Below are 27,799 nucleotides of genomic sequence, written 5' to 3' on the forward strand. Positions count from 1 at the left end.
TATAAATTGACAACAAAATCAGAACATTACTATCATTTCTCAAAAGTATCAAAAACTATAACAACATTTCTCGAAATCAATCAAAATTTTGGAAAAAGCAAGATATAAAGATCTTGCTTCTCTAAAATATAATTTCAACATTAGTTGATTTTATCAAATTAGTTCTATAAATTTTTAGAAGAAAAAAATGTTAAAAGTTATAAGATATTGTTTATTGAACCTTGTAGGTAATGCACTCCTAGAAGCTTCCATCTAGTGGTTCTATAACTGAAATTCATATCCAAGGAGCTGATAAATTTGACTATTTGATTATAGTATTCAGTTTGAAGAATTACACACATGCATTCATTCATGCATAATTTTGCATGCAAAAACTGGAGGGAAATGTAAATAAATTATGTTTTTAATTTTTTTTTTCTAAATTTAAGTTGACTCAATTATTTGTTATGAAGCATCATAAATTATGTTAATATTTCTAATCTATAAAACAAATGTTTTTCATTTTGTTATTTTTCAACTCAATTTCTACTATCTACTAAAATGCAATTAGTGACAAAAATATTGAAACCATGACAATCCAATACTTACTCTCACCCTCCTTTTCCTTCGCTAGCAAATCAAAATGTTTTTTGTAATTTATTTATGACAAATTTTCGGTGGGGATTTAATATCACAAAGCCTTCCACTCTGGAGGAGTCCTAACAAAGGTCTATGAACTTCTAATAGCAGAAGCAGACCCACACATTTACAGAGAATGAACACCAGGATTTTTGAAAAATGTTCAAATATGAAAATTTCGTGATGAAATGATTTGCCTTTGGACATGGTCAAGCAATGAAAAAAAAAGACTGACAGAAATATACCTCCAAACCATCAGGAAATTGATAATTTAATGTGAAGACAGGATGATGATTTTTTTTATAACGAGATATTCACACCATATTAAACAATGTGCAATAACTACAACAAGATAATATTTTTTTTGTATTGTTTTTGATAAAGAAAAGTAACTTACATCATCTTCAGCAAAGAAGTTTCTGCGTACGATCCGACGCTGGCTTCCGAGGCTTTGACGAACAAAGGCACTGTAAGTTTCCTGTAACACGACAAAGAAGACGTCATAAATCAACACTGGGCCCCTGTTAATTCAGACAGAGATGAGGCCTTTCCTTATAATTTACACAAGGCTCACAGTAATCCATTCTTAAATGTACTAGAGGGAGTTTGACAACCAATAGTATAATGTTTTCATGTAGTTTAAACGAACAAAAGACTATTGATAATTTTCTACAATAACAAATACAAACCAGTTCCTTATTTATAATTCAAATCCAGTATAATAAAAACAATATATTTCAACTGCATCATCTATAAGGGAGATAACTCTTGTTTACCTTTAGCTCTTTGGGAATGTTGGCGTCTTCACGCAGCAAGCGCATTATTGACTCTTTCCGTAGAGTTTCCCACAGTTTAGCAGCCCCAATCCTTCCTAGAAAATTAAAATAAAAAATTAATTAATCAATTAAACATGTTCAACCAAAATTATATTTGGTATATCAAGACTTATTTTATTTACCCGTCCAGTAAACTAAAAAGCAAAATTTTTTTCAGAAAGCATGTATATTGATATGGTAGCACAGCAATAAAATAAAGGTTGAATATATATTCACTATTTTGCGAAGCTGAATATTTTTCAGTCTTCAAAACGTTAATTTTAATAGCGTAACACTTTAAAGCAAAGAATTAAAAATATAAGAATATCAATGCATTAAGCAGAAATGATTGTAAGGACAGCTGTTAGCGTGAACTAACAAGTTTATCAAAAAATATTTTTTATTTAAGCATTTTATACATCATTTAATTAACTCAACAAATAATTATTTTATTTCTTAATTTCTTAGTTGTAAAGGTCATCCAAGCATAATTCTTAATTTTTAAAACGACAGGTATTACAAACAAAAACAACATTCAGATTAATTTACAACAAGTAACATTTACAGAGTTTAAAAACAAATGTTAGAAATGACAAAATTTAATTCTTTTCATCATGTTTTTATGTTTTCACTTTCCTTACTTCATCTTTTACCTACAATATCAATTCTTTTCAGCCAGAAAAAACTGATATCTTTACAAAATAACTATCATTTTTTAGATTTTGTTTCTTGCAACTATTTACTGGAATCAAGCAATAAAAAAAAGATTTTTCTCCAATCTGGTGCTGATAGTTCTTAGTGAAAATACTTGAAATTAAATCAGTTCTCTTTTCCTCTGAAACGTACTGCAAACTGCTTTAAACCTACAAATGTATGAATTCAATGAGAACTAGTTCCTATTTTTCACCTATATTTATTTGTAACTGATTAAGCACAGCTTGATGGACACACCCATCCACACCACACATGGTAGTATATACTTGAGACACACACACAGTAAGTAGGTATATAAAATATATGAGTAGTGAGATATACACACACAGCTATACGAGATGTGTGACAGTAGTTGTCTCCCCTGTATGACATTTGAGGGGCAGTAGTAAATGTAATAAATTACCCACAAGTTGAGAGATAACCAAAAACTTATCTTTAATATCAATTTTAATAAATATTAAAAAATGTATGTCACACAAAAAGGTTCTTTTCAGTTATAATTTAATTGTCATATCAAAAAATTTCAAGGACATTTTTTTTAAGTGAATAATATGATGTTTACATTAAAACAGGTAAAATTGAAATTTTAAAAGGGTTTTAAGAAATCAAAACACAAAAAATAATGATAGAGGATATTCAGAAAAAAAATTGGTTGTCTCCCTTTGTTCAAGTTTATGGTGGATAAAAAAAGCAACAGAAATAGGCACAATTATAAATATAACAACCAAGGTTATACAAATGGGTGGAAACAGGCAAAACAACACTTGGCAGTATTAGTAGGTCAAGGACACAAGGTCAAGGTTATTTAAGGTGTGGGGTCAAAGGTCATGCTGACACCTGTGATGATCAGGTCCCCATCACATGCAACAGTTTGTTACCTAAGCCTTCAAAAGATAAATCCTCCATAATTTGGTCCATTTTCTGGGTTGATCCTGGATATCAAGTGAAATTCACATAATGCTTAGGATATTGGTTTGAATCTCTTTTCAATGCAATTTGTATTTATCTATCTCTAAGCCTGTGTCCGGTAGTCCACCTTTGTCAAGACGCTATGTAATTGTCCTGCAATACGCCCACCCCCTACTGATAGTTAAAGTTAATGTGCTGGCCCCTGGCCTTTAAATACAGGATTATGGTAACCCAGATTATCTGTTTGGATTAAGTGTAATTCAAATTTCACATAAATTCAGACAGAAAATCCATCTTTTAATCTATAGATATTGATATGGTTTCAACCCAGTTAAATATAAATTGATATCCAACCGTTTTATGAATGTCTTTTAAAAATCTAATGACTGTAAATGTTGTCATACTAGATGTAGCTGAATCAATGTGAATAAAATCCTCTGGATGAAAATTGATGCAATTTGCCTACAAATGAATGACAACTACAGCACTTCTTTCAACAGTTCCTTACTCTATATCTTAACTTACTGCTAGTACTCTATATCTTAACTTACTGCTAGTACTCTTTATCTTAACTTACTGCTAGTACTCTATATCTTAACTTACTGCTAGTACTCCTTATCTTAACTTACTGCTAGTACTCTATATCTTAACTTACTGTTAGTACTCTTTATCTTAACTTACGGTCGTTATTCCGTATCTTAAATTACGATCGTTATTCCGTATCTTATCTTATGGCCGTTATTTACGGTTGATACTTCGTATCTTAACTTATGTTTGTTATTCCGTATTTTAACTACGTTAATGGTCGTCACTCCATATCTTAACTTACAAAGTTCTGAAGATGCATGTAATGATATATTATAGGTTAAGGAACCAGGCATTGGTTACAAGCAGATATATATGTAAATATAACTGATACTATTTATAGAGTAATATACAAAACACAATGATATAATTGTATTATTAGAACACACAATGAAATATAAATTGTAACATATAATGTAATTTGACTTCATTATGACAAATGAGTACATGTATTATAACTGAAGTATTGTATAATTGATGTATTATAATTAATGTATTATAATTGATGTATTGAAAGTGTAATATAATTGATGTATTGATGATGTATTATAACTGATGTATTTATGATGTATTATAATTGATGTATTTATGATGTTTTATAATTGATGTATTGATGATGTATTATAATTGATGTATTGATGATGTATTATAATTGATGTATTGATGATGTATTATAATTGATGTATACATAGCATTATAACTGAAGTATTAGAATCGATGCAATTAATAAAACGATGTATTGATCAATTTTAATTGATGTATTGAAGTATATAATGAAGTCCACTGTACAAGGTAGCTGATATTGATTATCAGTAAACATAATGCTCCGTAATACATTGGAACTACCTTATACAAATTATGTTATTGATTTATTTTGTCAAAGGTTTTCTTTCTGCCTGGTTGAGTTGTTTTCAGTAATTGAAGTACAAACCTACCTGCTTGTGAACCTATCTATTAGTCAATATTCCCACCTATTGTTTGTAAAGAGATGATATATCGTTGTTCAATGAAGCTCACCGTTGGTCTTGGCCGAGCGAACAGATGGCTATATATTATACAGGTTTGGACAGGTCAATGTTTGGCCACAAAAGCTTACGATCAATAACATAACTTCCGCCACCATTTTGCCATTGATCCATCTCCGGCCTCATGGAATTTAATTTGAAAACACCCATTGTTCCTGTCAGACTGGGTCTATACATCAGCCATTTACGAAGGACGCTGATGAAGAAAAAAACGGCGAGGGGAAATGTGCAGTAGTATTTTCCAGTATCATCGATTGTTATCAAAACCTGATCGTAAGTGATAATTTCTATTGAGCGGGGCGGGTAGGCTGGATTAGGAACAGGTAACATACTAAGGTGCAATCATGTGAATAGAGCGCAGTTCATCTCCTAGAGAGCTCTTCAATAGGCCCATGGGAGTCATTCAATGTCAGTAGTGATCCTTGCTCAAGCAGCAAATAAGCCACGTTGGCACGCGCCACTAAACAAGCATTGCATGCTGGGAGAATTACAATGTAGGCATTCCGTATAGAGATGAAATTTTCATCAGCTGAAGCCGATTAAAGTTGGTCTGCGATGCTAGGAAGATTGCGCTCGATCAGGCATGGGTAGGCCCTGTCATTGCGGGTTATCAGACTGGTGTGATGTATGGCCAGGGCAGTGACAAGAGCTGTAACCATAGGAATGTTTCAACAAAAACATTCCCCCTCCCTACCAAGTTGCAACATGTCCTACAACAGACTATCCTATCCACCCCTATAGAGCTATAATGGAATGAGCATCTCATTGATCTGGAAGAACCAATGTTGGTGTTCAGGGTAGAAAACCCCTGTCCTATTATTGAGTGACCTGGTATTTGTATTTGCCTGTTATTATTCCCTGTTTATTATATTGCTGTCTTGTTTCAACATTTGCATAATGGTCGGTTTGGATAAACATAGGAAGTAGTTTCAGGCACATTCTCTGCCACTCAAGCCACAAGGCATACCAAATATGGTACCAACTCATTTGAATAAGTAATTGAATACCAAATATGGTAACAATTGATGTTTGCATGATACCCTTGGTAAGTACCACCTTAAACAGTGTAGGCCTATTAGTGATAAAAGCTTCCCAAGTTAATGTGATCGTTTTGCACTTAATTACTCTATATAATGAAGTGGATAGTTATATACCTTGATGGATAATCTTTTTTTTTTAATAAAGTAAAAAAAGTGTTCCTGTAGATTTTTCTTTTTTTTTTTTTTGCACAAAAAGCCTTTCCATATTTATGCTACAAAATGTATTTCAGCTGGATAGTTTGTAAGAGCAGCTGATGGGCTGTGAGGTTATGACAGCTAGGCCCTGATGAGCTGCGAGGTTATGACAGGCCCTGATGAGCTGTGAGGTGATGAACAGCCCTGATGAGCTGTGAGTTATATGACCAGTACTGGTGAGTTGTGATTATATGACCAGCCCTGCATGGTGAGCTGTGAGTTATATAACCTGTCCTGATGAGCTGTGAGTTATATGACCTGCCCTGGTGAGCTGTGAGTTATATGACAGACGCTGATGAGCTGTGAGTTATATAACCGACCCTGATGAGCTGTGAGTTATATGACCGACCCTTATGAGCTGTGACATTGAGAGCACCATTCTTAACTAACCTAACTTAACAACTACCGAAAATAGACCATCTCTATAAATCTGTTGCCATACTGGTTCTCATATGTTCGTCATATGTAAAACAATGCATACAGATATCAGTCTCTATATTCACCAGATGGTGCCCCAAGCAGAATCCTGTGTCCTACATTTACTTTCATCACCGATATTAGTTGTCTTACCTGTATCAATTTCTATGTCCATATTAATTACAGGTACAATATGAAATATTATTATGCTAATGAATGTAAAATCAGTATTTGTATGTTTAATTCTGTATTGATGTCATCAAATATGGATTTATAACTGCATCAAATCTTCAAGCATCAATTGGATTCACTAACATCTGTTACCAGGTAAATCCTTGACATATAGATCTCGGAATAATTGGAAAATGAGATGTCGGGATGTTTTCCTATACTCCCGTAATTAACCGTGTTGCATTCTTACAACATATTCAGCTATACTGCTTCTATGTACTGAGAATTTTATATAAAAATCAATATACTTAAAAAATAAAAATTAAAAAAATGTGATGTTTTAAAACTAATCAATTTATATTAATTTTTTTTAAATTTTTCAAAGACTACAGGGAAATGATCCTTCAACATTATATGTGTGTCCTAACATCTGTAGTGTATATATTAGTACAAGGAGTTTGTTACTCATTATGCCAGAGGGCAGACCCAGTTTCTATCCCAAACATACGAGTAAGCTAAAATTCATTGGAGTAAACACATATTGAGATGTGAATTGTATATACATGTAAAACTAATACTTTTAAAGTAATGAAAACCGGAAGAAATATTATTGAAGTTTTATTCTACACTAGGTAATTAATATTAGCAGAGGAGGATAAAGGTCGTCATTTACAGGCAAAAATCTGATGTCTGTGAGAACAACATGGCTACCCAAGGTTGAGGCTTTTTATATAGATAATACAGCAGAAACTAATTTGGAATGTAGATTTTATTAATCCAGCATTACATTTGCTTTCCATCTGAAGATTTATTGTACCTATCTGAATTACATTCTGTGTGTGTATTTTGTTGTTTATTTATAAATTTATTTATTTGACACATGTGTATAAACTTATAACAGTAACCACAACAATAACTCACCTCCCTGTTTGGCAAGAGCCGGGTTAACCTTGACTTGCTGTTCCATTTTCGGATGCAGGAAGGTGTCTGCATCTTCTCCGAACATATCGTATAGTTGACTCTGATACCATTGTAACTCCTCCTTGCTTGGCTGCTGCCAATTCTTCTTGGCCTCCTTTGTATTTAAGTTGGAGGGAGTTCTAGACATCGGGGGTAGCGTTGCCTGGAATCCCCCGGACTTCCCAGCACCCGTTGCCTTGCTGAAATCATTTCCATTTCCAGGTTGGTCACTGTTGGAAGCCAATTTGGCATTCTTTTTCTTTTCCAAAAGGACAGCCTTTTTGTCTTCCTCTGTAAAATACAAATTCAATTTTTACAATCCATGCAACTACCATGTCTTGTATGTGTGCCAATTTGGCATTCTTTTTCTTTTCCAAAAGGACAGCCTTTTTGTCTTCCTCTGTAAAATACAAATTCAATTTTTACAATCCATGCAACTACCATGTCTTGTATGTGTGCTATATCAAAACAACTTTTTGTACTTCATATTTCATAAGTGATCCACAAACTCCAAGACCTCCAATTTGTTTTGTATTATGTATGAATTTATAGTTCCTGAAGCCTTCCAAAAGACTTAAATGTTTAAAAGTATATACACTTCAGATACACAAAATTCAACATTAATTCTTTGTTTTTGTCTCAAGGTTTGTTCCCTTTTATAATTTTTAAGTAAATGTAACATCTTGTGGCAACCTAAGCAACATTTTCCACTAAATGATAATTTTGAAACTTTTGATAAATTAACTGATTAAGTTAATACGGTATGTTGTGTGTATAGAGAAACTTTACATATTTTGATAATGTAAAGTTCTGTCATACAATTAATTAAAGAAACACCAATAAAATGTATTTTTAACATACACAGTACCATATCATATACTGCAAATAAGCTATCCACAAATAAGCTCCTATATCCACAAATAAGCTATCCACAAATAAGCTCCTATCCACAAATAAGCTCCAATAGCTCCTATCCACAAATAAGCTCCTATCCACAAATAAGCTCCTATCCACAAATATGCTCCTATCCACAAATAGGCTCCTATTCCACAAATAGGCTCCTATCCACAAATAAGCTCCTATCCACAAATAAGCCTTGGTCCACAAATAAGCCCTTTTCAATTTTTTTTATAGAATCCTTAATTTTAAAACAATGACTAATTTTGCGGTACAGGAAGGTGCTTATTTGAGAATAATATGTCGTAATAATGTACATGGTTTTTTCCCCATGAATACATACTGAGCTACATGAAAGTTCACCGCACATCTAGCTGATTGGATAACTAATATTGACCAGCATTGGACAGATATTTAAGAACAGTTAGTACACTTATGTATGATGTAACTATCAGACTTCAAGTCTTAAATACAACATTTAGAAAGATGACATTGTAAGTTAATTATAACACCACTTCCAATGAAATCCTGAAGAGTAAAGACAAATATTTCTATACTGACAAGCTAAAAACCCTATGGTACTTCATTGAAGACATTATAGCATTTAAGCTTGTGAACAAAACGAATATTTCAATCAAAAATAGCACAACACATTTTACATTTTTATTCAAAAGCATCAATAGAATAACTATAGAGTAATAAACATCAATAGTATTGACAGTGCGTCACCCAGCATCATCAACATTCCCAAACACCAAGCAATACATTTCTCCCTCAGGCAGCCATCTTGCCGAATGTGTAATTTTCAGAAAACTAGGAAATTGCACGCATTAAGATTAATTGTATTTTACCTACCGTCGATGGCTTCTAAATGAGTCCGGGAGGAGGACTTTAACTTCAAACCAAACATGGCGAAACAGTCACAATTTCTAAGACGCCAATATTCAATGCAAGAATCCTCTACATCTCTGTTAACGCAGGACAGAACCAAACAACATGCTCGCTATGGGATCAATTTAGTCAGAACACCAGATTAGAAATTGCTTCTATTCATATTTGATATTGCTTATTATAATCTAACTACGGAATTAAGATTGATCCCAGGAGAGTTCTTGAATGCCATGAAAAAGAACTATACCTCTTTTACCTTCTTTAAAAGCACAATCTATAATACGCCAAATCTTCACACAGATTAGCGTGGTTATGTTCCACCGAGGACAATAAAGATTAGTTTTGGATTCTACAATGGTATTAGCTCTTGAGAATGTGTCTTATCCAGGACTTGTTAAGTCCACGTCTCTTTAGGTGCTGTTGAGCCCCAAACTCTAATTCACATTTTTATCCAGCGTCACGGGAGCCCTAGTATTAAAGTCGCAAACTCGCTTGGATTCAATAATTCTTATTCCAACCACCAGAGACTAAGGATTATTGCCCTTAGGTGTCCATTTTTACATGAATACCAGTCATCATATATTTAATCAACAGTGACTTGAGCAAGGCTTTTAAAGGAACCCATTCAACAACAGATCGAGTAAAGAAAATGGCTGCCCTGGATGGCCATTTGTACCAAATTGAAAATACTTACATCTGAGATTTCATCTCCATTTCCACAATATGTAACAGAAACCCAAAAGACCAAGCTTAAATTGATATGATTTTCAGACAGAGATGCAGAACTCAATATCATTATTTTTGTGGATAGATTTTAAAGTCTAGAGAGTTGAGACAGATTTTTTTTCTTTAATACATTCATATATATATTCTTGTGAACATTAATTGTTCTGAGAAACAATGTAACCCCCCCCCCCCCCCCCCCCCCGCAAATTGCTTTTTTCTTTCTTTCTTTCCCATTATAATTTACCTGCAGACATAAAGGGTAATGTTAAGTTAAAATTTATCTATAAAAGCACTTAAGTAAGTAAGTAAGGAGATCTTTATAGCCAGGTGGTTCTTATATAGAGGTTTGAAAATACAATTATTGTGTTACATGGGGAGGCAAAACTGAGCGACATTGACTATTCGAACATTGCATGACCTTGACCTCAAAATCATCATCTAGAAGATGTACTTTTTCACGTATATGAACATATATTTACATATAAATAAAATGCAAACATTCTATAAACTAATCTCAATTATGTTTCCCAATATATTTATTTTCATATTTGGATAAAAGTTGATCATTCAAAAGTCATCTTTTAGGTTCAGTGATTAAATGGGGAACCAGCTAGTTCAATCTACAGGAGAAGCCGGTCCATCCATCAACTACTCATTGTATCTGTGGATATCAGACTAGAGCAATCAACATCGGGAGTGTTTACATCAATGGTCACGTCTCCATGGAGACAACTTGTTTGTCCTGCCCGGGTCGACACAGCGCCACCACCAAAGAAAACAAAAGCGAGCGATTCATAACAGAACTGGAGGGAACCTAAACACAGTATTGTGGGGTTATCCCCAGAGACTCGGATACGTTTCTAAACCAAGCAATCGCCTAATGAACATGCTTAGAAAGCGCCACACCAAGATTTGTATACTTCTAAAACAGGACACAACAGGAAACTCCCAAGCATACATATAGCTTCATCATAAACAGCCTCAATATCAAATTCTTTGGAGTACTTAAGTTCTCATCTGCAGTTTCAATCTTCTCTGATGTCTCATCAATATTTCACAACATCATACATATTATCTATTTCACAGTTCAGTGAAACATATGTTTTTGCAGTTGCAATGAGCCCACCCCTGCTTTTAAATTTCACAAAATCTACTTTACAGTTAAATAAAAATGCCGACAAACATCCTACAGAAAGCCCATCCTCCTATTTTCAGTAAAAGATTATGCGTTGGTTCCCTAGACTTATAACTGGGCAAATAAGGTACCTGGGTAATGCAAATTTTTTCATAAATATTTGCTTCCAATATGGCCGCCTAAAAATTCTTCAGGTAATAATGACATTATCTTACTTACATTTCTTATACAGTTTTCTCAATGGAGATTCAATTTCTTTACCCCTATAAAACTTATAAATTATTTTTACTAGCTATTAAGGGATTAAGGAATAATCTGTGACTTTTGGCCAGTATTTCACACCATGTGTAACATTACAACATGGGGAGTCCTATAGTAAATCTAACCTTCTCTATGACCTTGTCTTCGTAAATCTAAGTATATGCCAATGAAGGAAATCAAAACATTGGAATATTCTAGCTAAATTCAAAATGACGAGTGGTTTTAGATTTAAGTGCTCAGTTTCAAATAAGGTATCTTGATGCTTTTGGTTTATTCGACAGTGTTTGAAATCGAAAGGGAAGATACATCCGTGTGATTCTAGCAATTTTTATCTTCTGTTGTTGGCTCAAAGCCTGACATCAAAGCTTGTGGTTTGGAAAAAATCAATAGGCGCGTAGATATCTATCTACTCGCGAGAGGTTTCTGGGCGCGTAGGCAACAGGCAATACCACCTTTGTATCACCGAACAGAAACATTTCGCATCGTATGTACACAACATCTTCGCCCAGCCGACCAGCGTCGGTAATAGACAATTACAATTCCATACGGAATTAAATTACAATTTTAATACTAATGTTAGCAGCATATTTTTATCCTGAAGTTTCAACGTGCATTTTGGTCCAGTAAAAAGTGTCATAGAGTATATTATGGTGTCCATAAAAACAATTTACAGGACCGTATTTCTATGGAAATGGTGTTTAAAAAGAAACAGGAAGTAGGTTTTAACTTACCCAATGATTCTTTACACTTCTTCTCAAGAGCTGCTTCCCGAGCATTTTTCTTGGCTTTTTCGCTTTCTCTTTTCTGGAAAGATAAAAAAATACTTAATAAAACAAATGATTTGATCAATATTAAAAGAAAGTTTTCTACTTTTTTAACAGAATCAGCTGATAATTACGTGAGTGGATCTCTGATTCCACCAGATAGAACGGTAACTTGTTGAAATATCAGATCTAATAAGAAAAGTATTTCAATCCTTGGTAAATCACTCTATTTTATTGTTCTTTAAAGAACAAAGGTTTGTGATTCAATATTGAACATGATTCTTTTGGAGGTAAAAACATGATTATGACTGACACCCGCATCTTTCTCAAATCTTTTTATTTGAAATAGGACTTTTATTACATAATTTTTTTTCGATTAAACTTAATGCTATGTATACACCGAAATGCACGGGCGCAATTCTAACAGGACAACGGGCTAGACAAACTGTGTTAATTATGATGCATATCATTGCACATTAAAAAAAAAACTGTCGTTTATTTAATTCAAAGCATAACAATTATATATATTGAAATTTATAAATTGGGCAATTATTTAAATGATCCTTATTTTTTACAGTATGAATCCTGCCTGTCACTTAACTTGAACACAGACACCAAAGAAATCCTCCCCCCATGTTGACTTAAAATAACACAAGAATATCTTTATCACACATACGTTTTTCAATAGAGTTAGCTAGAGCTAATACGAGCTATTCGTGACGTTCATGCTTCCATAAACTGTAATATGTTTATAATGAAATGCGATAGTCCCTCAAGTTTTCAGTGTAAAGGATCTCATCATCTAGCAAACTTATATTGTTAAAGACTTGAAGGGAATGTGACCTTTGACCCATGACCCATGACCCAAGCTCTGTTTGGATGAGTCCAATAATATTTTATTTATCATATATGTTGTCCACCATATCTAATAGTGGAACAGTCCAGCCAATTATGAAAATATTTTTTTTCTGGAAACACCCGACATTTATAAAATATTCAAATTATGAAGAAAACTTGGTTATAATCCTTATCTTTAAGCCCTATAGTCTGAATGAATTTAAGGATACAAGCACCTTTAATATATACGTTTAAATATATTAGAATCCCTTGCTTAAAATAGTTATTGAGTAAAGATTTGGTTTTGGTTTGGTTTAGTATTGTTTAACGCCCTATCAACAACATCTATGGTTATTTTACGTCGACCTCCCCTGTGTGTGAGACGCGTGTGGCGATTGCGTGTGTGTTTCGGGAGGCTGCGCTATGTTAATGTTTGTCTCCTTTTGATAGCTGGAACTGATGCCGACTTTACAGTGCTACCTCACTGAAGCATACTACCGAAGACATCCAGCAGGACACCCCACCCAGTCACATTATACTGACAACTGAGGCAAACCAGCTCTCTCCGGTCACTCCTTCATTGCTGAATGAGTATAAATGATTTCAAATGTGAATAATGAAAATGTAAAACGACAGTGTCCCTCTACATGGTTACTTAACATCCAAACATCAAAATAAAGACCTTTCTTTTCAATGATCGACGTTCTACATCCGACAGGTTTAAACTTCCAAATCAACAATTTATTACAAAATATGAAAATGGATGGGAAATCGAAGAACTTTTCTCCTCGTATTCCGTGTTGAATTTCACCATTTGCTAAATTTATGGTAAAACAATATAGTTTCCTGTCGGAATAGAGACAAATGTACAATTTATTGTAAAAGAGACTTAAAAAACTCGGAACAGGCCGACCCAGTGGTCCTCACATTTCCATAGAAATAAATGTAGCAGAAGACTCTGTCTGCCATCTTCCCAGCTGAGCCATAAATCATATCACTCTTGACAAAAACCCAGAAATCTGACAAACTCCCCAGGAATTGGTTGTTAGGAATCAATTAGTATATTAGTACAATAATACATAAAAGAATGCTTAAAGCTCAAAACGAGGAAAAAAAAAAAAAAAATGCCATGAAGCGAAGAAAAATATCCTTAATTATTGGGAATGTTCTGGTCTTTCATTTATTTTAATATGTTTTTACAGTTTTAAAGAAATCAAAATATCTTAAATGTAATCATTATACTCTAGTATGAACTAAAATACTTCAAACTGGTTTGATCGGTTCAAACAAGCATTCTGAGAATATTGCTAAAGCAATCCTCTACCGGCCCCCGATAAAAATGATAACAGTGACCTTGACATTGACCAAAAAACCCTGAAGCTAAAATTTGACCTGTAGCTCTTCATGCTGAAATTACATACCAACTTTCACCAACATACCTTGAAGCATGGCTGAGAAAAGTGTGGAAAACTAAGTGGATGGACGGACAGACAGACGGATGTACAGATGGACAAACAGACAGACAAATGTACGGTCGGGGAGGAAACCTTATAATTTCACTGTAGTCCCGCCCATTTCACCAGTACGGGAATAATAAAATGAGTTGTGTGGCTAAGACTGGTGAACTAAATACCACTGCTATATCTGAACCTCCTGATTTAACACCCCCTTCTCTTGCCTCCATGTCCGAGCAGTCGGTAGCTAGGTTACTTTGATTGATCCATCCATGCCCGGCACCATTTTCTTCCAATAAAGTATTTCATTGATTAGTATTTTCAGGACGTTGCAGTAATAGCCCCCTCGTTATATACAACTGGTTTAATGTGGTTTTTTTCCATCATCGATAACAAGTATCTTCATCCAATATGGCTGCCAACGACAAATTTGAAATCATCATCTTGGATATGCATCTTGTTTACATAACAGCCATATCATATATATATTCTTTACTTAATTGCCCTTACAATCATTTGAGTTAAAATGAAAAGATCTTATTTTCACGTCTAGACTAGATAATTTTCAATATTGACTTTCCAGTGTTAAAATGTTGAATCATTTTCAAATAAAAACGTACTACCGTTAGATATCTCTAGCAGAATATAACATATTCTCCCACCATATGATTTTGAAATATCTTCGACACTTTCCCTGCTATCTTAATTACTGCTACTACTCCAAATTTATTTATTTAATCAAGGACTTTCATTATTGGTTGAAATACAGACTCGGTAAAGTATTCAGAGAACCAATTAATCATATAGCTGTATTTCGCTTTAACTACCCCATTTGGTTTGCTTTGAAACACAATATTTTAATGACATCTTCTCTTTGAGTGCCAAACAACTTAATTCCGGTGTACAAATACATGCAATTATCACTGGCGAAGGCTTACGTACAAAACTCTATCTTTTGTGTATATCAATTTCATGTGCAAAAAGGCACATACTTTTTATCAACTTGGAGATTTATCGACTAAACTTGTGGCCAATTGCATAACAACTGCACTTCTTGATGGCTGAGCTTGTTGATTAAACATGTCTACTGAACCGGCAGTTTGTTCTTTCAAAATAATTCAACTCGTTATTCCTAAATGATATCTGATCTTGTAGATAAATTAAGTTATAACTATCTTAGTGTTAAGATATAACCTTTTAATGTAAAAAAAAATATACCTTACTTAAATATCTTAAATATCAGAATGAACATTTGAATACATGTATATATATCTGAACTTGTCAATATATGTCCGAACTTGTAAAAAATGACTCAGTGCCTTTCGCTGAGCTATGAAAATATACTGTTTTTCTGAGACCTATGTCTATGACTAACTTCTTATAAAAACAGGTGATCTAATAACTTTTAACTTGGCTTACATGAAGTGGAAGATTTTTGTACAGGACGGCCTACCATTCTATAGACACCACTCATTCTTATTGTCAATAAACAACCCCATGGTTGTGTACCACAAAAGGTAATTTTGTTTTGTTGTATATAAGCTTTATCTTGTGGTAACTACAGCTTGCTATAATCTGCCATGACATCAGGTATGAAAATGGTAATTTCTCGGGGAAAATGGCAGAGGACTTTAAATTAGCAGGATTTTGTCAGGGCACTTGTCATTTTAAAATTCTTCAATTATACCTAGCCATTCATATCACTATACACAACTTTCCACTTAAAATATACATTCCAATTCCAATGAATCCCTGAATCCTCTAGCTATACACAATATTTCAAAATCACAATTTCATACATTATATTGACACTAATTGAGAACTTAAGAGGTAGCTACGTCATCTCCAACAAAGACTAATCATGATCGATATAAAACAACAATAGGCTGTTTTCTATTGTTATATAATACCAAAAGTTACAAAGCTCAATATTACCTCTCCAGAAGTTTGAACTTCTCGTTTCTATCTTACTGCAGGGAGTAAATAAATAGTATAATCACATATTCCATAGAAATTCTCCATCCTCCTCGATCAAGCTACCAGTGTTTTTGTATGAAATTTTCAGTCTTAAAAGCAATCATTTTGGGCACTGTTTTTTTTTTATGTTTTTGTTTTTTTTAATGTAACTTCATGGTGTCAATTTAATAGTATTTCTATAACATGGGTGTCATTATATGTATTTTAGGGGAAACTTGTGAACATGCGGTCAATAATGTTGCATCTTAAAAAGTCTAATAACATTCTTAACTGCTAAATAAAACAGATCAGTTAACGCAATGTTGTTGTTTTTTTTTTAACTTTTAACTACATAAGTACATGTATGTAGATTATGGTCGTGTAATTTCCGTACCTTTGGTGAGAATTGCTGTAAATACAGTTATCAAAAATTGTTCAAACTGTATTCTGAAGCATCTCATTTTTCCTACCTTTAACGATAAGCAAGTCAAATTATTTATTGGCTCCTCCAGTTTGTATCACAGTATCTTACAGCAAAATTCATGAAATTTCGCATGAAATAAACTTAAAGAGTTTTTATGAAGTTTCCTTTCAATGCCCATGGCATTACTAATGTCTTTGTTTACAATATATCTTGACAAAGAATACTTACTTTCGAGCAATTTATTGGACCGAGGTGGATTTTATTACATAAATATGTCACATGGAATTGTCACAACTCTTCGAAAGGGTTTCCCCTAAGTATTGGCCTCATAATAAAATAAGAAAAATTTACATCATCGTGACAAGTTTTATGATTTTGCCAGCAGGTGGCGCATGTATGTATTTGCCAGAGCAAGCAGTATTCAACTAAAAATCAATTATGACGAAAACTACCAAAGAACCTCACTATTCTGGTTTAACTGTAGCTGTAGTAGAAAATTATACTTCTTCCAATTTGTCATAGAATTCTACTTTCTACTATTTGTGGGAAAACCCTAAAAATAATCAATACCATCTCTGGACCTGTTTGATTTTGAACTCAAAGTGACATTTTTACCGACTCTGAATACAAATAAACTACAGCATTGTGATTCTGACCCAGATATTAAAATATCAAATTGAATGGAAAGCATCCAATGAATATTCATAGGTTTTGATCTGCGTATAAGGACAATATCACTTTTAAAACTTCGACATAATTGTATAATTAATTTTGAAAAAGAAATGTTCTTTTAATATGTTCAAAGGTAATTACAATAAATAAAGTATGATCTGACATAAAGAATAAATATGAACAAACATTTAATTTGCTTTTCTGTCACAGCTGATAGCTAACAGCTTAACAAAGAATACCGACATAATAACGAAACCATAATTCTAACTCGAAATTGATTGAACTAGTGCAAAATATAAACAAAAATATTGACTTGTATCGACCACTTGAAAAACTACAAGGAGAATAGTAAGACCAGGCGCTCTAGTAATTACAATTCGGAGTGTGGGAAAAATATATTGTTGCTCGTTTTTTTTTAATCTAACCATCTCTTGATAAAGCTTTTGCTACAATCAACTGAAGAATTTATAATAGTCCCTGAAATTTAAACTTTAAACCTAAAATCTGTACATGGATGTCCTATAGTTTTTGCTCCTCATGAACAAAAGATTTCAAATACCAACCACAATTTTAAAATGCTATATAATAGCTGAATACGGGGTAGAAGAATTTTTTTAGGACGCCCAGCAGAGAAGAATCCCTTTATGCCTTCAAGCTCTATACAAAACCCCCAGTAGATACACATATACAAGCCTTTGTTATCAGCAAACCAAACTCTTCTTAAATTACGTTAAGACAAAAGAAATACTGCACACTCGACTATAATATAAAGAAGGCCCACAACACCAAAACTAAATATAAACAATTAATTTCAGGAACCTTTGTGTTTCTCTTCATAAAATGTTTCAGGTAATTTCTTGGTTAAACAAATTGATCGAAGCATACGAATATACGTACCAACATATCGGTGATATATAAAATCCACCTTTTCCTCATTTTTCAAATACCAATTCAAAATCGAATACGTGGCATATACTTCATGTTTGTACAAGAATTCCGTGTTCTTATGGAAGAGATCTTCGCTCACTGAGAGCAGCCATTTGCAGTTATAGCGATATAAACTTATCTAATGTTATATCCTTCTTAAGCTAACTCTAACTCTACCTTTAATAGGACGTCTACCATAATGGTATCTTTCAATATAATCTCTCTAATTTAATCATTTGAGATATTCTTTTGTTATTTGCCAAAATAAGAATTCATTTCTTTCATTCTATTGTACAGGTACAAAATGTATATATTCATTGTTTAAGTATAGGTTCTCTGGATATACCATGACAAGAGTCTTCCTCACACCACAGATCAATGTTAAATCAAGCTTCAACATGTATGATGTAAATTTTCTTTCATCTGAAATATCTAATTAATTTTTCAATACAACTTGCAGCATTTAAGCTTAAAACCCCTATGTGTCTGTGTCTGTTCTTTCATTTACCTTCCTGATAAATGAAAAAAGAATCAGATTTAATACAACACTGGCCTATAATGTATGAGTTTAGATAAGTAGATGTACAAAACAGAAGAAGCAGCTACCTTCAAGGGGAAACACTGCATGGCCTAGAAGTCAGACACATAATTTACCTTTGATTTCACCCCATCTTGAAGCATATTTGTAAAACAAAATTATGAACAGTAGAACAATTTTAATGCCTCTATCATGTGCTAGATACATACACCCTTGCCACATGGCCTTGACCTTAGGACCCCTATACAACATATCAACCATTGAAATTTGGACCTTTTGAGATATACTGAAATGGAGGAATGAAGCCCTGACAATTGAAATACATAAACTTACAAAGTTATTGTTTAAATAAAAAATAAAACAATGATTTTCCAAGGAAATACTTGCACTAGAACTTTCTCATGTATTAGACCATTACCATTGGTATGAACTTTTTTAGATGTAGGTTGAAGAACAGTAAAATCCTTCCTCTACTGTAATATACGAGTTCAGAGCCTATGACCTGAGCCTGGGGGGATTTTCACTGAATCCTGACCTTTCTCGTTCGATTTTTCTCATCCTTAAATTGCATTATCTATTCACAGTACAATTCACTTGGATGAAATTAATTTTTTTTTCTGGCATTACTTTCCTTTAACCATATGTTATTTATGTTTCTTAGAATATATTATTTTGTCTATCTACATCTCAAGTTACTATTGTTTGTGCTAAAAAAATCTGCATGAAACAAAGTAAATATTCTGTAATGTGAAGATCTAGTTTTTGTTGTGTGAAGATCTAGTTTTTGTTGTGTAAACATCCAGTTTTTATCATGTAAACATCTAGTTTTTATCATGTAAACATCCAGTTTTTATCATGTGATTTTTTTTGTTTTTTATTGTGTTAATTAAAAACATCTTGTTTTTATCATGTAAACATCTAGTTTCTATTGTGTAAACATCTACCATAGTTTTAAAATGTAAACATCAAGTTTTTTTTAATGAATTTTTTTTAATGTAAAACATCCAGTTTTATCATGATTTTTTGTTTTTGCTTTATTTTGTAAACATCAAGTTTTTATCAGGTAAAATCAAGTGTTTATCGTGTAAACATCCAGTTTTTATTGTGTAAACATCCTGTTTTTATTGTGTAAACATCAACATTTCATTGCGTAAACATCCAGTTTTTATTGTGTAAACATCCTGTTTTTATTGTGTAAACATCAAGATTTCATTGTGTAAACATCCAGTTTTTATTGTGTAAACATCCAGTTTTATTGTGTAAACATCTAGTTTTTATTGTGTAAACTTCAAGATTTTATTGTGTAAACATCTAGTTTTTATTGTGTAAACATCCTGTTTTTATTGTGTAAACATCAAGATTTCATTGTGTAAACATCCAGTTTTTATTGTGTAAACATCCAGTTTTTATTGTGTTAAAATCCAGTTTTATTGTGTAAACATCTAGTTTTTATTGTGTAAACATCTAGTTTTTATTGTGTAAACATCCTGTTTGTATTGTGTAAACATCAAGATTTTATTGTGTAAACATCAAGATTTTATGGTGTAAACATCCAGATTTTATGGTGTAAACATCCTGTTTTTATTGTGTAAACATCAAGATCTTATTCTGTAAACATCTAGTTTTTACAATGTAAACATCGATCCAGTTTGAGTCTCTATTGCATAATCAATTGGAATTTCTTTTATTTTCTTTAAACTATATAAGTACGATTAATTACCGGTGATCATCTAAAAAAGTAAGCTCTTTTTCAGAAAAGTGAACAGGTCCTATTGTGTTAATTGTATTGTGAAAATATAATCCTTTTAGATTCACTTTACGGCTGATTTCTAGTTTTTTCAATGATTAATCAATACCCTTTGGACCCGAATGATCAGATCAGATCACAATCATATTCCAGGATATGTCAGAAAAACACAATTACACATTTCTAGATGAAACCTACTTCCACCAAACTGATGGATTTTCATAACATCATATTTACACATCGGTCCATTTACGTTGGAGTGGATGTGAGGAAATTTAATTCTCCAGCCAGCGTACACAGGCATTATACTAAATCTGTCATTGAGCCGTACACACAACGGCCAACAGTTTATACCGGAGAATAATTCCGTCCCCGAGGTATTTGGAACAATAAAGGTATCCCTGAATATTGTGTACTATCCTTCGGATGCGGCAGGACAGCCAGAAATACGCAGAACTGAATTATCAATATGGTTATGGACGTTCCCGCACACCCTCGCGGATGTCTAAATGGAGGTTTGATTTAAGGGAGAGAGATACAAACTGGCGTGCATCCAGTGAACAGTATACAGAACCAAGCCGTCCGGACACTGTCAATGAATAAATGATTCAGAGTATTTGGTGAAATATGGCTATCAGTACCACACAAATGCCTACATTAGTCTGATAGTAGAAAAGCTAGGCAACAACGAGCAATTTTACAAGAGATTTTTCTGTGTTGTCTGCTCAGTGTGGTAAAAAATACTCAAAACCAGCGCAATAAAACCCAGCAATTTTAGCTTGATGTAGAATTTTTAACAGAGAGGGAATTGAATAATTCATGAAAATATGCACCGGAATAGTCAACTTAAAAATATTTCTAAGATATTTATTGACACTTCAATGTTAAAGGCATGTTGCCACTAGCTCGACAAACATTACATTCTTTCAGCTCAAACCATGCATATATATCTCAAACATTCTTATCTTTCATCTTTCTGATTGGTGACCATCAAGTATTAAAAATTTGTAACAGCTAGTGCAAAGTATTATCATATGGCATAGAGTATAAAAAGATTAACGTAACAGTAAATTGGTAGGATGCTCCGTCTTCTTTGGTCAAGGACTGACCTTCTTTGGTCCAGGGCTGACCATATTAGGCATCCTGGGTGTTGTTGACCAGTCCTTCTTGTTGCTAAGCAACACTGAAAAACTGATTTCAAATGGTGCTAGAGTATGTACATAGGAATCTAAGCACCAGAGGAAACCAGGACTTCAGTCGTACAAAGGTTTCCGCGAGGATGTCCGCGATCTCTGTAGAATGCTACTTACATGGAACCTTAAACACAATATTTCTCATCAAATTTCATGCCCAGAAATATTTTTCTATCAACCATTCTCACAAATCTTTCCAACATTATCTTTCAAACAAACCATTCTCATAAACAGTTCTCACATTTTCTTTTTAAAACCAACCATTCTCACAAATATTTCTGAAATGCATAACTGATCCAACTCTTTCAGCTAGTGAATAACCAACAGATGTTCTAACCTCTAAAACACATAAAATGTTCTGTGTCTATAACACATTTAAACAAAAACAATAATTACAGCTTGCACAAATATCTTAAAAATAAATAAATTGCCCTTGTAATAAATCAATTTCACATCCACATGCATATCCCATTAAACTGCTATCTAGGTCAATTTGATCCTAAACAATCAGTTTTTACAAATCTGTCAGACAAAATATGTCGCTACTATATCACTTCCAACAAAATCTTTCCAATTAGAAATTGAAAATGATAGTCATGGAGTCAGTGCTTATAGAAAGACACAGGAGACTGTTGTTGTCATGGTGATATAACTATTGGTCTATATATAGAATCAGGGGAGTGTTGTTGTCATGGTGATAACTCTTGGTCTATATATAGAATCAGGAGAGTGTTGTCATGGTGATAACTCTCGGTCTATATAAAGACACTAGGGACTGTTGTTGTCATGGTGATATAACTCTTGGTCTTTATAGAGACATAGGGGACTGTTGTTGTCATGGTGATGTAACTATTGGTCTATATATAGACACTGGGGACTGTTGTTGTCATGGTGATGTAACTATTGGTCTATATATAGACACTGGAGACTGTTGTTGTCATGTTGATATAACCGGTCTATATATATATATAGACACAGGGGACTGTTGTCACGGTGACATAACAAGACACATCTTTTGCCAATGTTATGGCTTAGAGTAATCAATCTGGGACAGTTTCATCACTACAATAAAGGCAATTTTAGAAAATCTTCCCAGTAAAATCTAGAATCGCATCTCCTCTGTTTGTGTTTGTTATATACGAATGTAAGCCTGATTACAATAATAACTTCATGTGTGATTGTGTGTGTTATAAATAGAAATGTGTTATAAATAGAAATGTGTGTTATAAAAAGAAATGCATGTGAGTGTGTAATAAAAAAAATGTGTGACTTTGTGTATTCTATAAATAGAAATGCATGTGAGTGTGTGTAATAAAAAGAAATATGTGTGACTGTGTGTGTGTGCTATAAATAGAAATGCATGTGAGTGTGTTATTAATAGAAATGTGTGTGGCTGTGTGTATTCTATAAATAGAAATGCATGTAAGTGTGTAATAAAAAAATGTGTGACTGTGTATTCTATAAATAGAAATGCATGTGAGTGTATTATAAATAGAAATGTGTGTGATTGTGTGTGTATGCTATAATTATATAGAAGTGCATATATGAGTGATTCCATGTCAGCATGTATATTATACATAGAAATGTGTGTAAAATACCACACATGTATGACCTGTACACACCAAACATCACAAACACCAGGTGCACATGCCCAACCACACACTTACAGTACATTACACATAATTTATTCCAAAAAACATATTTTACTTTTAAGACTGATTTCACATAAAAACAGCAAAAGTGAGAAAACATAGGCATGCCACACCATATAAGCAATATACACAGGGCAGATTATACTGCTTTAAACTTCAAAGATACCTGTTGCTGGCCAAGCGAAGTTAGAATCATCCTGACCGATTATAAGACTCCCAGCTGCCAGTTTTCTAGGAAATCTGAGGTTGCAACATAACAAACCCTACGGTGCTTGTTAAGAGGTTGTCCGAGATGTCTCCTCAACTTTCCTTCCCGTCTGCTGTAATTGTCAGAACATGGAGATTCTCCGGCAATGGTTGTTGTATCACTACATGACAATGGCTGACTGATATATTAACCACTAGTCAGCCATGCAGAGAGTTCTGTTGCTGCTGGTGCTGGAAGCTTCCCTGGTTGTCGTCACAACGCTTGCCAATATTGGAAACTAAACTACAATTCTGCTTCAACTGGGTCACCTATAGACTGAGAATGACACCAAGGATGTCCACAATCCAAAAACTCAACAACAACATATAGGTGTCAACATTTACATATGTCTGCGCGCATGGACTCCCATACGTACACATATGACGTACATAATACGTTTTTTGCGCAATAAGTCATATATACGTACGTAGCTGTGTTCCTATAGCTTCCTTGAAATGAATTGGTACGGAGGAGGAACCGTTGACAAGATATATAGATCCGTACTGAGGAAGGATAAATAGTGCAATCAATGGCTGCTTGATCCACACATGCTATTTGTAGTGGAGAAGTCCTCGGGATGAGCTTGACGATACCTCGGCCAGTGTTCAATCCAACCGAAGGCGGTTTCCACAGCCTCAGTCACATAATCAACACACGATATCAACCTACAATTAATTCCCTATTACTCTGCTCCAGGGCCAATCAAGGAATACAAACCAACTCAGCGAGCCCTAGGAAATTCTAACAAATAAATTAGGATTGTATTGGATTCCCTGGTCATGCGTTATAAAACAAATGACCACTGCTAATGTTCAACGTTATCTTTGTGATCTTTTTGCACCAATAAATAAAAAAAACTAAATAACTATATATATATATATATAAGAATATACATATATAAGAATGTGTTTCACAGAATACCAACTTCAGAAATCAGTATAGACAAGAACACATCAGGTAAGTTTCCTTTCCAATGGAGTATCAACTGATTCCAGCAGTATTTCTGAAGGCTAAATGTGCTCAGTATGACCTGTGTATTCACACTTATACGGTCGTACTGGTGAAGACGTCCTGTCCTCGAAGGCAGATCTTCTCCAGCCAAACTGTGTCCACCACTGGACAGTTTTACGTGTTGATAATACAGGCCCCGGGACCTCGTAAAAACCACAGTGAGAACAATAAAAGGAGACAGGATCTCGCGAGTCTAATTTGATCACAATGCTGACCTCGGACTTATTGTTTAGCTATTATCAATATAATAAGTTATCAGATGGGGCTTTATGAAGCTTCGATATTGGATTGGCGAACTTGACTTGGTATATTACACAGAATGTACTTAAAACAAAAACCTGTCCAACCGATATCCACGGATCCATAATCATAACAAAAGGCTTTTAACGCATAGCTTTACTGGGCCTAAAAGGACAGGCTGGTTTTAGATCAGTTAATTATTGTATACAGATATCTTTTGTTTTTGTCATTTCAATGAGTACACACTAGCAACAAGGGCAGATAACTCTAAAAAATAGTCCTGTTACTTATATTGTATCAGGAAATAATAAAGCATTTAGCACATAATGTACATTAACTTTAAGTCTATATCAAGGTAAATACATATTTATCTGGGTAAATTTACAAGAAATTTCAAATCAGCATTCCTTTTTTTTAATATTTTATAATGTTTGTACAAAATATGTGGGTATTATATCTCTAACAAGAGATACCAGAGGGATCTTGGTGCCCACCATTTTATAACCTTTATTGAATCTTTGTAAGACTGATCTTTTCTCCAATTTTCTCTTCTTCCTCTTAATCATTTGAAAACCAGAGGAACCTATATATTAAATATAAGAAAGATCCATCCAGAATTCTCTGAGAAATAGGGTTAACAAACGTCAACCAATACAAGGGAAATCAAAATGAAATTCAAGAAATATTCCATGAAGAACTTTCTAAGATAACAAAATTTAACTGATAAAATTCAAAATGGCCACCTGACTGCCATCTTGTTTTCAGATCAGTCACAAAATGGACCAGGCATAACTAGGTACAAGGGGAGCCTACAGGCAAACATTTAGGAAGATAAATGAAGAATAACATTAACAATCTCAATTCAACTGTCAAAATTCATAATGGCTGCCTGTTGGCAATCTTGATTTCTGATCAGTCTCAAAAGTGAACATTCACGACTAGGGACCTGCAAGTGGAACCCACATATGAAGTTTGACAACGATGTTCCAGTGCTTCTCCCGAAATATCAATAACAGGAAATGTTAAAGGACTGACGGATTCGAGTTGCACACATTATGAATGCATATACAATCTCTTAGGAATCATGCTTTCATTAAAATATTTCTAAACCTTCAGTTTTATCAACATCATAATAAGCAGATTAAGCCATCAACAACTTTCAAAAGTGCTATATATCTAGTCAACAACAATGAATTGTGCTAAACGTCTAGTCAGCTAGAAAACACTGAACTTTACGTGCCAAATCAAGTCGAAAAACATATTGAACTGTACTAAATCTTGTCGAAAAACAATTAACTGTGCTAAATCTTGTCAAAAAGCAATTAACTGTGCTAAATCAAGTCAAAAAACATTGAACTATACTTAATCGATCTAGTCAAATAACAATTAACTGTGCTATTAATCTTGTCAAAAAACAATTAACTGTGCTAAATCTGGTCAAAAAACTATTAACTGTGCTAAATCAAGTAAAAAAACATTGAACAATACTAAATCTAGTCAAATAACAATTATCTGTGCTAAATCTAGTCGAAAACAATTAACCGTGCTAAATTTTGTCAAAAAACATTTGAAACTGCTAAATCTAGGCAAAAAACAATTAACGGCTAAATCTAGGCAAAAAACAATGAACTGCTAAATCCAGTCGAAAAACAATTAACTGTGCTGAACAGGTTTAATATGTTGATATATCAGTCAATATGTATACTTTATTCTTATAAGCTTACTGAATCCCTTTCTCCATTTAGAGTGTTTTCACTGGTATAGTGTACATATTGTACACGGAAAGGCGATGGGAGAAATTCAAAACACCGAAAATAATTCAAGGAGTACTGTAACTTAAACTATATATAGTTACGACCTATATGATTGTGTTAAGTTTTGATCAACTAAAAATTATCAACTCTAGTTTTGATCAATTAAAAATTATCAACTCTACAATCCAGTATAGATGCATCATGAATAGAAAGGTGAAATTCTCAGAAAAAAATAATTTTTTATCACTATGCAGAAATGCCAGGCTTTATTTAGAAGTACTTAGATGTAGATACACAGTATGTTGTGATAGGCAGATTAGAGTTATATAATCTCTGTGTGCATTTGTGTAATGAGCTATTTTCAAGGAATATGTCTTTGGGGAATAAATCTTTGCATATCCTTGAAGTGAAAAAAGTTTGATAGAAAATGTTAATTACATAATGTCCGAAGGATTTTAGCTACACAGTCTTTCTGAAATAAGTCATTAAAATCAATATATATAGCACCTGAATAATGGATAATTTTGAAATATGCAGAAAATACAAATATGGTGTTGTGAACTAGCTGCACAGGGAAGTCAGAATAATTTTATATTTTGATATACAGGTTAAATGATACATTTTATCTAATTTTCCGTTAGCTGCATTTTTCTTCATTTTTGTTTTGTTTTTATTTTACCCAATGTAAATATACAAGTAAAATAGTCTTGTGCTGACAGAGATAAATTATGAAATTGAGTTAATTATATAGCATTTCAAAACTGCATACCATATATGCTGCCAATATGGCTCTTAAAAATATCATAAAAGATGGGTAAAAATAAAATCCAAGGGGAGACAACTCTAATGAAAAACTAAATTAATTTTTATTTAACCCTTTGCCACATGTAAGCGCCTCTGGACGCCTTTACCCCTTGCCACATGTAAGCGCTTCTCGACGCCTTTGCATTATCTCCATGTAAGTGCTTCTCGACGCCTCTACGTTATCTCAATGTAAGCGCCTCTCGACGCCATGCCGGTTCGG

The 27,799-nt window shown here is 33.5% G+C and overlaps 1 protein-coding gene across 3 annotated transcripts in view; it reads right to left on the reverse strand.

Annotated features, from left to right (window-relative positions):
* LOC117330799 overlaps nt 1-27,799 on the reverse strand; it is a 99,687-nt gene that overhangs the window by 5,915 nt on the left and 65,973 nt on the right. The window contains exons 4-9 of one of the 3 annotated variants that reach the window (XM_033889289.1): nt 12,091-12,163; nt 7,411-7,740; nt 3,026-3,079; nt 1,395-1,489; nt 1,016-1,096; nt 589-609 (exon numbers count right to left, since the gene is read on the reverse strand). In XM_033889289.1, the coding sequence (XP_033745180.1) occupies nt 589-609; nt 1,016-1,096; nt 1,395-1,489; nt 3,026-3,079; nt 7,411-7,740; nt 12,091-12,163 (654 nt within the window). The remainder of the gene's footprint in view (nt 1-588; nt 610-1,015; nt 1,097-1,394; nt 1,490-3,025; nt 3,080-7,410; nt 7,741-12,090; nt 12,164-27,799) is intronic. The other 2 variants (XM_033889292.1, XM_033889291.1) reach the window with 2 other exon arrangements.

The sequence above is a fragment of the Pecten maximus genome, chromosome 7 (genome assembly GCF_902652985.1).
Source record: "Pecten maximus chromosome 7, xPecMax1.1, whole genome shotgun sequence".
Lineage (NCBI taxonomy): Eukaryota > Metazoa > Mollusca > Bivalvia > Pectinida > Pectinidae > Pecten > Pecten maximus.